Here is a 16899-nt window from a genome sequence, read left to right on the forward strand (position 1 = left end):
GGCTGTACATTTGACAACCCTGGCCTACAGGATTGGAGTTGCTCAGTACCTCTCAACTCTTCAGGGCAGATCCTTGCTGAAAGGCCTTAAATTGTCTACATCCTGCTTTATTCTCCCCTTTGTCTTTTCATGTTACCATGCATTTATCATTGGATTATAGTAATTGGGAGAGTAATAAAAATCTGGCATTTTCAGGTGCTTTAATTGATGAGGGTAGGGGGCAAGGCAATACATATCTGTAAGTATTTGTAACCTGTAAACTCATTGGGTTTTTTTTCCCATATAGTCTATGGGCCTACTGGACAAGAAAAGTTTGAAAATCACTGGGATAAAGTGAGTATTCCTTTTAGGTCTGCTGTCCCAGGTTGTGTTATTCAGGTGCATGGAATGCTAGTTTCATATATATATATATATATATATATATATATATATATATATATATATATATATATATATATATATGTAGATGGCCACTGAAAAGTATAAGGCACTTGATTACTATGGTGACAAGAAGACACCTCTTACTTTTTAATGTGACCTTATAATGGCCTACAATATACATTTTGCTCCGTAACTTTCATACTGAGCTTGGTGACTTGGATTTGGTTACACTTGGCCCTTTCAGTCTAAGATTTAAGAAACAGAGAGAGAGAGAATCCACATTCCTAGTGGTTAATTTCCTCAGATGCTGAAGATAAGGCCTATCTTTTTCTCTGTAATGTTTAATGTCTGGCTTGAGCCTGTCACTGGTTCTTGTATATTTCCCTAGCAATTTAAAGGGCTTTTATATTACTCATTGTTTCCTCTCCACAAAGGTACTTTTGGTACCTGTAATTTTGGTCTTTTTGCTTGCTTGTCTTATTTTTTTGGTAATATATAATGCTTGGGTATAGAGTGTTTTGAATACTGTTGTGTAAAGCATCCCCATTTCTTGGGTCACAAATCATCTGTACAGCTATGAGAAAAATATTTGCCCTGAAAACTTGTTTCTGTAATGATTACAGCAGTAGCAATAGTTGTAGGTCCTGTGTTAGTTTGTCATTGAACTGGAATATGTTGTCTTTTTGCAGTTATGCTTTGTGATGTTGCTAGAAATAATACTCTACAATCCCAGGATATTGGCTTGCTTTTTTTTCCTCCGTTTTTTTTCCTTGATCTTTGCTGTGGAGGAAACCACCTGTATAGGAATAAGAGACATTTGTCACTTCTGCCCTTTTTCTGTAACTCTGGTCCATTTTACATATAATTGCAAATCTTGTCATGACAATGGAAATCTGTTTTGTGGTCTTGGGACTTGACTCAAATCTGCTGTATGTTATGGTATCAAAGTCAAACCAGAATGTATTTGTTAACTTAAACTCATTTGCATGTCAGTAAAGGATCTCTTTAAGATATTTGTCTATCTATAGCAGGGGTAGGCAATGTTTTTTGGCCGGAGTGCTGAAAAAACCACAATGACTACCTTGGAAGGTGCCAGAGCGCTGACATGCTGGAGTCCAGAGCAGCTGTTTGCAGCGTCCTGGCTGAAGCCGGCCCACAGAGGCCAGTTTGCTTGCAGCAGGGCTTGCAGCCTCCCAGCTGCCTGCTGGGAGCAGCTTGGGCTCCGTGGCTGGCAGCAGCTGCTTAGAGTCCAGGCTGGCAGTGGTGCCGAGCAGAATGGCCTTGCATGCCATGCATGGCACACGTGCCGGGGGTTGCTGACCACTGATCTATAGGCTTAAAATAGAGGGTGTTATCTAGCACCTGCCAGAACAAGTAACTTGGTTTCTGGCATTTTCTTTTTGCATAATTCCTATTGCTATCCCAAAATAAATAACGTGACCTTTTCTCTTTCTTTTTCCCATGTTTCAGAGAGCATTAAAGAAAGATTCTGTGAAGATTTCTTTCTTTAAAGCATTCAGAAAATTAAACATGCCCAATTGCAAGAGAAGTGTTTCTAACACAGTATAATGGGCTGCCTTCTTGTAATCCATTTATTTAACTCATCTCCCAGATCAGCAGAAATTCTGTAGTTTGAGATGAGGGAATGCCACCTCTTTTCCTAGATCTAATTGCACTGCTTTTGCTGCACTCTCAAGTGGTAGATATGCAAAAGACCCATGTTTGATCTGCTGAGACAGGAAGCTTAACTGGAGTGTCACCAAACTGGTTCTGGTAAGTTTGTTGTAGCACTTGATCTGGGTTTTGTGCTTCTATCTGAAGCCTAGTTTTAGTGTCAAGGTACCTATTAACTAGCTATAATTTGAAAATGTTTTGGTGATTCAGTGCAGAAACTTGTTTCTCAGCTTGCTTGTAGCATCTTTAAGTGGTGGTCAGGAAACTATACTCTTATAACATTCCTGCTATTTTCATTTTCATCCTGTAGAGATTTTTCATGGTCTCCAGGAGGTAACATAATTGCATTTTGGGTGCCTGAAGACAAAGACATCCCAGCAAGGGTGACACTGATGCAGCTCCCCTCCAGACAGGAAATTCGTGTGCGGAACCTGTTCAATGTGGTAGACTGCAAACTACACTGGCAAAAGAATGGAGATTACCTGTGTGTGAAGGTAGACAGGACTCCCAAAGGTACACAGGTATGTAGTCTCAGGCATGTTCATAAACTGAACTCTGCCTGTCTTTCTGAAGCTTTATTAGCATTCAAAGTGGATGAAAAGAAATGTGTACATCATTGCATCATGTCACAGTCAATATATCCACATATTGCCAGTATTGTGAGGTGCCACAGATACTGTGCTACTTGCTTCTTAAGAACCTTAAGAACAGTATTCATCATGGGTTTGCAGTGGGAGTCTGTCTGTTATTTTTAAAGAATATGGAGAACAGAACCTCCTCCTGCTTTTGTTATATTCAGGAATCCAGGCTTTCCATTCGCCATGGAAAAATGTATTAAAACTCTTTTTTTTTGTTTCATTTTAAAGAGAAAAACATGGAAAACAGTGGGTTTCCCCTTGCAGGCTGGCAGAGTTCCAGCCTGCAAGGGCCTGGGGGGGAGCAGGAGGAGGGTGATCAGCAGGGGATGCCATGTGCATATGCACACGTATACATGCACCCCATATACATGCATGTGGCCACTAGGCAGCTTGGAGAGCAGCTCTCTCAGGTAAGTCTGGCAGGGGACAATTGAAGTACCCTTCATGTGGGAGGGAGTTGGCTGGGGCTGCTGGCCAGCCTGAGGCAGTGCATGGGGCTTGGGGTTCAGGCAGGGAGTGGGATGGGGCCACGGGCAGGTTGTCAGGGGCTGGCATGACTGGCTGGCTCCCTGCTGCTGCACACCCTCCTGGGGAGGGCATGGGGGGCACATGTCCCCAGACATGAATGCCTGGTGCCTCCCATGACTGGCGGCAAGCGGGGACTGCCTGCAGAAGCCGGTTGTGGCTTCAGAAGTGGCCAATCTCAAGGGGGGCACATACCCCTCCTATGCATTGCCTATGCCCCCAGGTTTGTGCGTGGGGTGGAGGTGGGCAGCCCCTCGTTCCCCGCAGCAGCACCCAAGCCTCGGCTGATGCTCTCAGGTGGCGGTGGCTGCTGTGGCAGAGCAGAATGCAGAGCCCAGCTTCTGCCCTCCCCCATGAGCAGCATGGGTAGGGAAGCTCATTGCTGCCACTGAGAACCATATGGTGCCCTGGTGAGGTGCCTCCTGGCCACCTGGCAGCAGCAGAGGCAGCAGCGAAGAGTTGTGCTCCTTGCTGTTGCTGGGCAGGCGGGGGGGACTTCACCAGGGCAGCACAGGGCTCCCAGAAACAGTAACAAGCTTTTCCACCTGGTCCCACTCTGTCCCTTTATGCCCTGTGCATTTGATCCTGGCCAGTGGGCCACAGAGGCCCCCGGGGGAGGGCAGCAGGGCAAGGAGCCTGAGTCCACAATCGCCTCCCCCTTGGGCTCTGCTCCGGCCATGCCTCCTGTGGTGGAGGGGCAGCTGGGCTCTGTGGTGCGCTTGGACACAGCAGCTGCTGCCTCCTGTAGGTGACAGCCAGGGCTTGGATGCTGTGGGGGGGAGGCTGTGGACCTGGGTCTCTAGCCCCATATCTCTGTTAGCTGGAGGTTGGGGGGCTGTGGTTGGAGAGTGAGGGGCACCAGCAGGACCCAGGGAGCTGTGGGTGGGAAGTGAGGGGCAGTGGTATGGACAGGGCGCAAACATATTGGGGCTGCTCAGCACCACAAAGTGGGTTGTGTGGGGTGGGGAGAAACCGTCGTAGCTGGACCTGCATCCTGGTGAGCGAAGGGGCCCGGGGAGCTCTGATTTTTCCATGATAGTATGTGTGGTGTGCATGTGTGTTTCATTTTAATCGTGGAAAAAATGCAGATTTTGGGGGTGGTTTGTGGGTGAGGTGGCAGGCAGGGGGTTTAAAATTGGAGAATTTGCTGGTTTTAAGGAGAGAGAACCAGGATCCTGGGTTATATCTAATTTTATTGCAGCACAGTCTGTTGGAAGCATAGATTCTTAAAAGAGAAGACTCTTTTTAAAGCGGGTCTCTTTATTGGAATCGGATTTTTTTTTTTCCACAAGTTGCAATGTGTAGAAATGGCAACTTTGGGAACACATCTCAAGGTACTATGCCAGACTGATTTCCTATTAGAATGGCTTGTTCTCGGATTCCTTTACTGAAGGTTTGACTAAACTTGGCTTTTGCAGGGTGTAGTGACCAATTTTGAAATCTTCCGAATGAGAGAGAAGCAGGTCCCAGTGGATGTGGTAGAAATGAAAGGTAATTCCAACTCTTCAGGTATCTCTGACTTGACAGTGAGACGGGGTTCTCATTCTTTCTTACAAATTCCATTGTATTACTTGCATGACACTGGATGCGCTGTAAATGCTAGACCGGACACTTTTGGGTAAACACTTTTGTGTAAGAACTAAGGTTCTGCAGGAGTAACTTTTCATGGAAGAACTCTAGTTCTTCAGATTGTGTTCTTGTAGGGGACTTTTAAGAAGCCCCCCTTTCCAGTCTCCTCCTCCCCTGGATGTAGATGTCAGCTGCTTTGCTGGGAATTTAGACGCTCTAATTGGCAAATAAACTGGCAAACTGTAGTGCAAAATGCTGCTGCTAATGGCTCTTGACATGGGAAGGGCACCTTGGTATCCAGGGAATTTGACACGTTTGCTGTACTTAGCTTTAACAGTAAAAGAATTGATTGTTTGCTACAATACCTAATTGAGAAGATTCTCTAAGGTGGCAAAAGGTTGGGGGTAACACCAGTGGTTGGGAGACGTTCTTTATTCTGTGTTCTTCTGGTTCGCTGACTAGAAGTAAAGCAACAGTGCAAGTCGCAATAAGTTTTTCATAATTTATGCTCTTCTGACTTGAGCATCCAGGGTTTCTTCACTCCTGAATACAGAAATCGCTTGTAACTTGAAGTTGTGTAAAAAATGATAACTTGAAGATTGTGCTGCTGTTTTGTAAGACATTGGGTTTTGACAACTCTTTATTCTCTTACAGAACCTATCATAGCCTTTGCCTGGGAACCAAATGGTAGCAAGTTTGCTGTGTTGCATGGAGAGACTCCTCGAATTTCTGTCTCCTTTTACCATGTCAAAAATAATGGGAAGATAGAGTTCATCAGTAAGTGTAATTGAGTGCACAGCTGAGGGTGGAAGAGACTAGAGATAAAGCACTTTTAAATGCAGCTACTGCCAGGTTTGTACTGTAGAGATCCAGCCAGTTGTGTAGCATTGAGTGTTTATACCAGACACTTCTTAACCCTAGTGCAAAGCGTAGGAGGAGTGTATCTGGAGCATGTTGTAGGCTAGCAATCTTGTGCAGGTGGAACAGCCCAAAGAGGAGTGTCAGACTCATTCTATAGTAAGAAGGCTTCCTTGGTCTGTGGGCTGGAAATAACAGGTTCACTTAGAAGACACTGATCTTGTTTGGCTGTGGCTGGAAAAGTTAAATAAAGTTTAAAAGTAATTACAGGCATTTTAAATGGTATGGGCAAGTGCATGTTCAAAACTTCCTGTCCTCTGTACACTTCTGTTTTCATGTCTGAATCTTCCCTGTTCTCCCATCACTTCAGGAATTTCCTTCCTCTTATTTTGGTTTATTGTGTCTTTATTTCAGTTTAACCTAAGTTATCAAGGAGTCAGCTAAAGATATTTTCAAACTGATACGTGTTAATCCGAGGCAACTGTAATGGTTTAATTACATTGGTTTCTAAACTGGTATGATTTTGTAGGCAGATAATGCCTTTAGAACTTCCTAACAGCTAACATTTTCTCTGTCATCAGTAGGAACAGATTTATATTGGGTTTCATTCTTCTAATAAAAATGCTATTTTAGGGATTTCGGTTGCAGAGCTTGGAAGCATCTTCTGAGGACTATATAGAATACTCCTCAGCGTGTTTGCTGATAAGCTGATGGCAATGGGTTGAGGTTTCTGTAGGGTGGGTTGGTCGGTTGTTTTAGTGATTAAAAGTTCTGTTCCCTTTCAGAAACGTTTGACAAGCAGCAGGCAAACACGATATTCTGGAGTCCCCAAGGGCAGTTTGTAGTGTTGGCTGGCCTCAGAAGGTGAGTGTTTGTCATCTTAATCCATGAGCTCTGATTGAATCAGTAAAGTGAGTAGAAATGTCTGAGTTAAAAGAAGTCTTGTAATAAAACATCTTTACTGTGCTGCCCTATAAAATAATCTCTAATATACAAGTAAAATCCTACCCATATGTCACCACTTCTATACCACACCTGGTTATATTAAGAGGATTACCTTTGTATAGAAGATCTGATTTTAACCTCTGGTAATCTCATTTTGACTCTTCCAGCTTTTTTGCCTCTCCAAGACTTGCAAGATACTAATAGTCATTTAAAAATTCATGCAAGTGATTCCCCCCCCCCCCCTTTGATAGATAAATTCTTGAGAGCATGACAGGGGATGGGGCACAGAGCTGGCAGGGGCTGCTAACAGGGCAGACTGGGAGTGAGCTCTGGAATGAGTCATTTGACCCCTGAAGAAGGCATCTGTCCATGCAGGAAGTGGAAGAGGGTAACAGTGGCTGCTGATGCAGAGGCTGGTACCAAGTAATGGCAGTGGGGGCAGAATTGTGCCATGCCCTGTTCTTTTTGCTGTCTTCCTGTTCCCTGTCCCTGTGTCTACCAGAGAGGGTGAGCACAGCCCCTGCTGCTGCAGCTGCTCCTCCTCCGGAGACTTGAGTACCAGAGCCACCATTCCCTGCAGTCACTCCCTCCAGCTCCAGGAGCATGGGAGGAGCAAGGGAATAAGTTGGGCTGAAAATGTGCGGCCTTATGTCTGCCTGCCCACCCACAGTAGAGTGCACTTCTTGGAGCTCGGTATTATCAGTGCAGGGACTGCCAGGGAGTGGGGACTGCACTTTTTTAGCCCAGCTAGATCTGCTCCACTCATGCTCACAGAGCTGCTGGGAGAGGAGTGGGGAGTGGTGCCAGGATGCTGGGGCAGGTGCTGCATGCTGGTGAGTGGAGGAGTTGATGCATACTTCCTCTCATATGGGCTAGTTGCTGCCATAGCACCCTGGTTGAGAATCGCTGCAGCAGATGACAGCAAAGAGCTAGTCTTGCTCTGACTAGCAAGCAGTGGGTCCATTTTTTTTTTTTATAGTCTAGCGGAGTACCTTTACTTACATTGGCTGTCTGTTGCCATTGCATCAAATGAGGAATAATGCTATTTTAATCTTGTCCCTCATGCTGTCTTGGCTAAATCTTCTAGAATGCTCTTGGGTAGAGTAATCATAATCCACATCTTGATGTGAATTAATGTACTTTAAGAAAACAGTGACTGTTCAATATTAAAGTCCGTCTTTAAATTTAGAAAGATTTAAATGTCCAGGATTGCGTTCATTATGACACTCTGAGGTAATGCTCATGTTTTCTAATGAATGCCCTGCTGGTGTGTTTATCCTGCTTGACAGTGGTTGTTCTACTCATTAGTTGGACATTTCTTAAGCATCTTAATTTTAAAAGGTTTGTAGTAATTATGAGCGGTATGTGGCTTTGCACCCATTAAAAGAGGAGCTCGGCTTCTCATTTTAGAACTCCATATTGTTATTTTTGATCCTGTCTTGGCTACAGAAAATGTTTCACATGTGTGCTTAAAAAGCTATGGTTGTATCCAAGTGTGTTTTATAACCTGGCATCACCATGACATGCGAGACAGGAGTTAGGATGAGAAGGTGAGAGTTAAGAAATATAAGCCTAGAGAGATGCAAGGGTTAACCCTATTTAACAAGAGGTTTGCTTGACACTTTCCCATCGTGCTTTCCAATTGCGGAAGTGCAGAGAAATGCTATGATTTATATGGAGGTGTGAGTGCATCTCTGTTATTTGCATGGGGTCAGCTTTGTTGTGAAATTACTTCAGACTCTGAAAAAATACTGTTTTTATGAAGTGGGAAGTGTTTGTGTACCAAGATCATGATCCTTGTGTACCTTTTTCAGCATGAATGGTGCCTTAGCGTTTGTTGATACATCTGATTGCACCATGATGAACATAGCTGAACACTATACAGCCTCAGATGTGGAATGGGATCCTACCGGCCGATACCTTGTTACTTCTGTGTCTTGGTGGAGTCACAAGGTATTGAAGTCTTTTAGTTACTTTCTTTTGCCCTTTTTCAGTATTCATGGCAAAATGATTTTTGTTGGCTGTAAAATTAGAAGTTTTATATTTGCTTGTATTTGTCAATGGTTCATTGGTACTGGTGCAGTCTTCTCAAGTACTAATTGTGTGTACTGGCTCATTAACTCCAGCCCTCTTCTGAACTATTCTGGATAGCTTGGCTATTTTGCTTAAACTCTGTCGCTAAAAGGGCAATCCCAATTCCATTAATCCAAATTGCATGTTCACTGATGGACTTCCTCTTGGTCCAAGCAGATTTCCTCTCCCATGTCCAGCGTACCACTTCTGGGCAGTTGCAATAGATCCAGTAGTTGTACTTAGCATTTTCTGTATTAGTAAAGAAGCTTTATTTATTGTGGTTCAGATAAAGTGAATGGTTTGGGTCAAGATTCCTGGGGCTCTATAAAAGTCATTTTTTGCTTTTGTTTATTTCATGGACACTTTTTTTTTTTTTCTGTAGCGTGGCTTTTCTCTGAGGAGCATGCCCTCCTCCTAAAAGAAGGACTTTGAGTAGAAAGCCTACTCCAGAAGGGGCTTGTTTGAAAAGAGCAGAGACCCCTTGAATTCCACTAGTGACTATTGCAATGATACAGGAGGCACCATGGTTGCTTACAGACGTAGAAAAACCCCAAAAAACAGTGCTTTACTTTTAGCTTGGAGCATCCCAGTGTCAAGCACAGCACATGCCCAGAACAGGAATTGCATCAGTTTGACCCAGCTCCCTACCATCTATATAGCTCGTGCACTTCAGCAGGGTGTTTTGGCACTTATCTAATAGCTGATTGAATCAGCTATTAGATAAAGGCGCCAAACCCTGCACCCCACCTCTGCTGAAGTGTGAGCTATACAGATGGTGGGGAGCTGGGTCAAACTGATGTGATTCTTCTTCCGGTAAAGCACTTTTTGTCTCCACATCTGTTAGCACCCTAAGATACTGTAGTGATAAGGTTTTCTCGTGTTGTAGTAAAATGAATCCACCTGACCAAGATCTCACTGTGGCTTTCTAGGTGGACAATGCGTACTGGTTATGGACCTTCCAGGGTCGTCTTCTCCAGAAGAACAATAAAGACCGTTTTTGCCAGCTGCTTTGGAGACCCCGACCTCCTACTCTGCTCAGCCAGGATCAGATCAAGGTACTGTACACCACTAAACAGTCTTTTTGTATAGACTGTGGTGTAGAGAATTTGGGTGATACCATATTGGGGGCATGACAGCTTTTTACTCCCCAGTTTGAATTCTGGTGTTTCCTGTTTCTAGCATGAAGAGAGCTCAGAATTTAACTGCACTGTGCAAATATGGAAACGGTTCTGTAGATACCAAGTAGTGCTCTCAATTTAGTTTATGACTTTCTGTTTAACAAAAAAAACCCCAAAACACCCTTCCCTTTGGAAGCTTCATAGGGAAACTAGAAGGGCAAAACAGTGGAACATGGTTAGTCAGAACCTTACAGTTGCATAGTTGCAGAAATACATAAGCTATTTTATATACCCAAGCAAGGTGGACTGCAGAAGAGGTAAAGAAGTTTCCCTTTGTTTAAAAAGGATTCACATGTAAAGCAATTGCCTCTTAATCGGTTTATTTTGGGGGAGGAGAGGGTATTGTGATTGTCAGTCTGTAGTCTTGGTTGACACAAGTTCCTTTTTACAGCAAATTAAGAAGGACCTGAAGAGATACTCCAAGATCTTTGAACAGAAGGATCGTCTGAGCCAATCCAAAGCCTCAAAGGTAAAAAGCTTTGGGAACACAATGAAAAGTATTTGAGGCGCTAACCTAGTGTCACTGTTGCAGTTCTGTAACTGCGCTGTGTAGTTTTGAATCAGTCACTGCTTCCAGAAGCAGGTCCCTTAGCCTAAAATAGAAGTTTGTGGATTTTGGCTTAGGTTTACCTCCTGCAGCTACCAGGGGTGGGAAAGGAATAACCCAGGGATGACACTTGCACTTAATTTACCCCAGCAGCATAAGTGTAGGAAAGTAGCAAGACAGTTCTACCAAATGAAGAATCCAAGGAATTCCAAGGCCCAGTATTATTTGTGTATTATATACAAGGAATTGGCAGGAGCCTTTTTTTAGCCTGGGGAACTGAATATCCTTGGCTGGCACTTGTGGTGGGTTCCTGATGATACTTTTCTCCATCTAATCATCAGTTCCTCTAGTAAAACTTGAGAGAAACAACAAGCCAAGGATGCTACCTTGGAAAAAGATCTCTAATTAAATTAGCAGAAGCTGTAGTCATAAGTGAAAAGCACCTGGATCACTTAAAATGTGTGGGTACACTGTGTCAGTGGGTTTACTAATAGCCTTTTCTTGTCTCTGTAGGAGCTGGTGGAAAGGAGACACACAATGATGGAGGAGTTCAAGAAATACCGCAAGATGGCACAGGAACTTTACATGGAACAGAGAAATGAGCGTTTAGAGCTTCGAGGCGGTAAGGCACACATTGAAACCAGTAACATTATAAAGGTTTGGCTGTTGGTTAATAAATCAATAAATCAACATTGCTGGCTGCCCTAACTGTCCTGGGTAATAGCTCAGTTGTTATTGGAATCTTCATATTAGTGTTGGAGTTGTGTCCCTCTTCCTTCTGTAATTTTGAGCAGGGACAGTCTCCTCTGTTATCGTCCATCCATTATTGCAAGGCCCATTTTGTTGAAGGAAAAAGTCTCAACTGGTTTTGATTTGTCGTGATTAGCAGAAGTTTAAAAATATTGCTGACACCCAAGAGGTGGTATGGGGAATGTCTTTGGCTAACCTCTTGTCTGATTTGGGGTTAAGACTGAGCTTTATTCCATCAGTTGGGTTGAGAGAGATAATGGAACGATGACTGATGTTGCTGCCCAACATGAGAAATGACTGACTTGATTACAAAGCTTCACGCGGAGGGCCAGAGTAGTTAAGCAGTGAACTATTTAATGTTCCTAATTTGAGTGATGAAATAAAATACTTTTAAAGATGGTTCGCTGCTGTTCCCTTTACTTTTTGATCAGTTGCATTGTGGGTATTTGCATGCAGGACTAATGTTTCTTCTCTTTGCTTAGGGGTGGACACAGATGAGCTGGATAGCAATGTAGATGATTGGGAGGAAGAGACAGTTGAATTTTTTATCAACGAAGAAATTATTACCGTTGCAGAACCGGAGTAGTCTAATAAAACCGTGGTAAGACAAGTTTCTTTCAGTGGGGGGAAAAACCTTCCTCTCTGCCGTTGCAGCACTTCCAGGACTTGTAGAAGAACCACCAGGAGAAAAATATAAAGATGTGTGCATGGTATAAATGAATGTGTTTCCATCTCCTGACTTGGCTGCTATACTTTTTATCTCAGTTGAAAGATTCTGAAGAGCCAATTATAGAGTTTTTCTGGAAGTGAAGGCTTAGATCAGCCTGTGAATGCACCAGTGTTCTATAGAGCATTCTCTCCTGTTCTGTCTTGCCAGCACTTGGCTTTCAAAGACCGAGAAGCCTTTGAATTGGTCCTTAAACATGGTGCATTGCAGGTACATAATGAAACTGCCTATGAAGCATGAGAAATTTCTATAGCTGTGCCAGTGAACATGAAAGAATTGCCATCTTAAGCAGGTGTGGAAAACGCTGTGATGCTTTCTGTAACAAAGTTTTAAGTGTTCAACAAATTAGTTGTATAATTTTACACTTCAGAACTGACTTCATTTGCTCGAGTTAAATGTCCACTTGTCGTCTGCTATTTCTTCCTAAAAATGTCAGTCACATTTCAAAATGTAACAGACACTACAGGTATATTGTATTGCTGAAAATGCTTGATTTTGAAGCCTATTTAATCCAGCAGTCTGCCTTTCTGCTGTGCCTCCCCCTGCCCCCCCACTTTGCTGTTCATATTGTACAGACAGATGTTGGCAATGCTGATGGCCTTAACTTTGCACTTGATCTGAGAAACATGAATTTTAAATCTCTTACCTTGCTTAGAAAGATGAAGGATTGCCAACTAAGATGAGATTCTAGCATGGATTGCTACCTTTCTCGATTTTCAGTTATGTAGATGGGAGTTAAGACTACAACTGCAGGTGAAAACCCAGCACACCTATCAATGTAAAGAATGACTAATACAACCCAAAGATTGACAGCCTATGGCCTGCAGGCTGGATCTGGTGTGCAGAGCCATTGGATCTATCTAGGAACCAGGGGGCTTCAGCAGTGTTTGGTAGGTAGGGACTTTGCCTGGGTTATGCCATGGCATGCAGGTGGGGCAGTGGCCAAATCATAGCACCAGCCTGCCTCAGACCCTAGGTCATACTGCTGGCATAACCCTCTTGTCCATCAACTAGTACACAAGTTTGACTCCTAATTCTTTACATGACTTGATCCAGCAGCTGTGGTTCTCCTGTGTTACAAGCAAGTAGAAGGTATTTGCCTAACAGAAAAATAAAGGAGGTGTGCAGCCTGACTCTGGTTAAATAGGCTTCATCAAAGGGTACTGAAGTGCAGCATTGTAGGAGTCCCTTCCACTATACAGATGAGACAATTTGGAATTACTTGTTTGAGGCCCAGTAACTGACTTGCCTTTTTTTTTCCCCCTTCTCTGCAGCACCACCATATCTTGTACTGAAAAGAGGTTTGTTCATTTTCAGAAAGCCTACATCATCTTTGGAATTTTTAGACCATCTTCTCTCACTCTGGATGGTGAATGCGCCACCTTCTCTCCATTCTGACACATTGTAGTGCCTTTAAAACCCGCTGCCTGCAGGAGGGATATTTGCAAAGGCACTTCTTTTAAATTTTTATTCATTTTTAGGGGTTTTCTTTTTAAATCCACCACTACCAGTATTTGCTATCTGACTCTCGTGTGATGCTTACCAGTTGGCAGTTTTTAATTGCCCTCGGGTGAGTGTCAACAGTGCACCTTCTGGAGTCTGGCGCGCACACACAATGCTTCTCTTTGCTGAGGACACTTTTTACGTCCCATGTGCATGGACAGGTGTTTGTTTTGTATGGGAAAAGATCTGCAGGGAAACCATTTTTCACGTGATGTATTTTAGTGTGCTGAAGCGGCACTACAGTGGGCTGTACCCTCCTCCATTCAGATTGTGACAGGATCTCTCAGTGGGTTGAACGTGAAAATAAAAACAGACCTATACTAAAAAAAACAGGCCGTCTTGTGTGTTGTCTGTAGGAAAACTTTAACTGACTAAAATTGGATATATTCTGAATGGTAGGAGTTTCTCCATTTAGAATAGGCCACTGCTTTTCATTATTTTATATCCTGGTTTCATTACAGCTGTTTTGATCCTTTTCTTGCAGTTCATCAGTTAACAGAACAATCATACACTTTTAATAACTATAGTGGAATGATTTGAAAATGAAAGAATGTTTCTTAGAGACCTACTTAAAGGCATTGTTACTGGTGCAACAGAGGGATTTTGGAAGCTTTTAATAGGTTTTACTAGGAAGCTTTGGTTGAAAAATCTATTTGAAGGAACACTGTATTCACACAAGGAGCTGTAAAGCTCCAGGCATCAAAATAGTGGATATACAAGGGAGCCAATATAATGTGGAAGAAAGTTCAGAATTCTTAAAGCTTCTGAAGCAATACTTTTTGGGCAAACTTCCCTCAAGCAGGAAAAAGGCAAATCTCCCAAGAAGCTGGTTAATTTTTTTTTTCCAGCAGAAAAGCTTGTCAAAATGAGCATGTTTGGTACTGAAACTTCAGTGAAGTGGTTGCTTGTGGCAGGTTTTCTTTCACTTGTTTGATGAAAGACTGTCCCATACTTTGGCCTGATTGCAACACCAATTAAATTGTTGTTTTGCACCCAGTAAGATAAGTTTCTTGTCCAATATACCTTGACTCTTCCATGATTCATACCCTTTCCTTGTACTTTTTTGCAAAGATGAATAATAAAACAGCTAGACGGAGACCTTCAGTACATGGCTGGACAAATACCATATTCCAAAACCTGATTTAAATGTTGAACTGTAATAACCCAAGTATGATCCTGATCCTGAGTGCTTTCTTTTTGTTGAGTTAGAGATTTTGTGCTTTGAACTAGATGCTGTTATCAAATACTTCTATTTCTAAGGATCCAGTCAGTGGTTGATACACTACAGATACTTCAGAGGGCAACATGCTTTCATTAGGTGCTTTCCAGGAGCTCTCACTTTTTTTTTTCCCCCCCTCAAGTATTTGGACTCCTCCCTCTAAGCTTTATTTAAGGCTTCTGATAGGCTAGCTCATGTACGTCCAATCACTAAAACTTGAGCAATACATAGTTAAATATTCGAGGAAGTTTTCAGCCCTTTGTTACACTGAAATCCCCCTACCTAATTAAAAAAAGAAAGAAAACATTCTTGAAAACTTGAGGATGCAAGGTGATCAAAATAACGAAACTCTTGCTGTTGTGTTTAGTTTCTAATCATGTGGAAACTGAAAAGTTAAATCGAATCTTGTGTCTAACATACAGAACAGACACAAGATGGATGTTTGATCTTAAATTCTATTTGATGTCCTAAGCTAAGGAATTCCACCTGTTGTATTTATTTTCTGCTTTAAATTGGCTTTACTATATTTTACTCTGTCCTTTTTGGAGCAGAGCAGTATCATACACTTGATACAGTACCCAGGGACTCGCTTCATGTAGCTTGTGTGTTTGCTTCTTCAGGGTGAAAAATGTTAACCCCACCCATCAATCGCTTCACATCACTGGTGAGAGAAATATTTTTGAAATACCTTGCCTCGGCCTATATTACTGATGTTCCTATGCTGTAAAAGGAACTTCGAAAGCCCTGTCAGAATGCTTATGACAAACAATTGTGCCTTTTTTATTCTTAAATATGGGCTACTTGCACTGTTCCTCAGTGTGGCTGTTAAAAGCTCTTTTTCTTTCTGTAGTACACCTCTCAAAATGCGTCTTGCAAATAGTATAGCACAGGAAGTGCTTTACCTAATGCTGAGACATGGCTGTGTACCAGTGTGTACCTAACATTACTTAACAGTTGAATTCAGGGAAATTCCAGACATTTATTACAGAACATAGAGCTACTACTTCTGTTTTTATGAAAGTGTCACTGCCTCTTTCTCTACAAACCAAAAAAAGAAATCTTACCCATATTCCCAGGAATCTTACCTTTTACTGACTGCCTAATGGAAAAGGCGAGGTACTTGAGATTAGTATCAGGAGTTCAGTATCTGATAGATGGCAAACATCCTCCATACCGCTTAAGAATACTCCATTGTAGGATGTGTACTGGGGGGAAGGCTGGTTCTGTAATGTTTTTGGTTTGCCCTCTTTGCATCTTCCACTCCCTAGTAGCTGTCCTCTCCTTCAGCATGTACATCTCAACTCCCTTTGTGTTTCCTGATGTCTGAATGATCTTAATGATGGAGGCAGTTAACTACTAAAGACTGGTTGGTTCTTGTCTACATTACCATTTTCATTTAATTTAAATTTGTAATGATTTTTTTAAAGAAATAAAATAGCTTTCTCCTGAACTCCTGTTTCTTGTATGATGAGCATCTCCCTTCTTTTCCTCTGATCCTGTGAAATAATAGATGGAATGAATTGCGTTGGGCCTCACTTCTGCACTAAACCTCCAGTGCCTTGTCCAGTTAAATTTTGTGTGTGTCCTTATTAACCGCTCTTGGGATCTCCCCCTGGTAATTAAACCGCAGTGATTTTTAAAATGCATCCATATACCCATTTGGAGCTAATTTAATGGCACTAGATCAGCCTGGCAGAACTATTCCTCTCACCATGCAAGGATCCACATGGTTGGCGATTAACAAAAGTTGCTGCTTCCTCTCCAACACCACAGGATGGGGCTGGCACCTGGGACTGGGGAGCTGTTCCATGGTGGTGCAAGGATAAAGCTTGTTCCACTGCAGAGCTGTACCTCCACACTGCTGCCAGGGGTCACTTCCCCATCGGACAGGCTTGGATGGGTAGGATGAGCTGCTCTGTGGGTAGCACAGGCTGTGATGGACCAGTGCCTGAGTGCTTTCCCTAGGGTGCAAGGAGTCAGGCAAGCCAGTTTCATTGCTCCAGAAGTAGCAGCCCTAGATAGATGCTGAACCTCCTTTCTCCTAGGAGGAGTGGGTGTGTGACCCCTGTGGTAAGCCACTGAATTTGGTGGTAGGGCAAAAGATGTGATCTACAAGCAGTGAATCCTATAGAAGATGGGGACTGAGACCCTTCCAGCCGGGTGCTCTAGCCATACACCCACCTGTATGCTGTGGTGTATGTGGCATGCCACAGGGTGCCAGGGGCTTCCTCCAAGCCATCCCACAGCAGCGATGCATGTTGCTCCTCTGCCTGCCCCAGCAGCCCCAGGCTGCAGTGCATCACCTCTCCGAA

The 16899-nt window shown here is 43.1% G+C and overlaps 1 protein-coding gene across 1 annotated transcript in view; it reads left to right on the forward strand.

The window, feature by feature from the left end:
- The window catches only part of EIF3B (eukaryotic translation initiation factor 3 subunit B), a 30999-nt gene extending 14962 nt beyond the window's left edge, over positions 1-16037 (forward strand). The window contains exons 9-19 of the mRNA XM_019494706.2: positions 287-333; positions 2366-2576; positions 4637-4709; positions 5442-5564; positions 6431-6509; positions 8405-8543; positions 9593-9718; positions 10233-10310; positions 10902-11010; positions 11621-11739; positions 13140-16037. Coding sequence (XP_019350251.2) covers positions 287-333; positions 2366-2576; positions 4637-4709; positions 5442-5564; positions 6431-6509; positions 8405-8543; positions 9593-9718; positions 10233-10310; positions 10902-11010; positions 11621-11724 — 1089 coding nt within the window. The 3' untranslated portion in view covers positions 11725-11739; positions 13140-16037. The remainder of the gene's footprint in view (positions 1-286; positions 334-2365; positions 2577-4636; positions 4710-5441; positions 5565-6430; positions 6510-8404; positions 8544-9592; positions 9719-10232; positions 10311-10901; positions 11011-11620; positions 11740-13139) is intronic.
- The last annotated feature ends 862 nt before the right edge of the window (positions 16038-16899 follow it).

Source organism: Alligator mississippiensis, chromosome 13 (genome assembly GCF_030867095.1).
Source record: "Alligator mississippiensis isolate rAllMis1 chromosome 13, rAllMis1, whole genome shotgun sequence".
NCBI lineage: Eukaryota > Metazoa > Chordata > Crocodylia > Alligatoridae > Alligator > Alligator mississippiensis.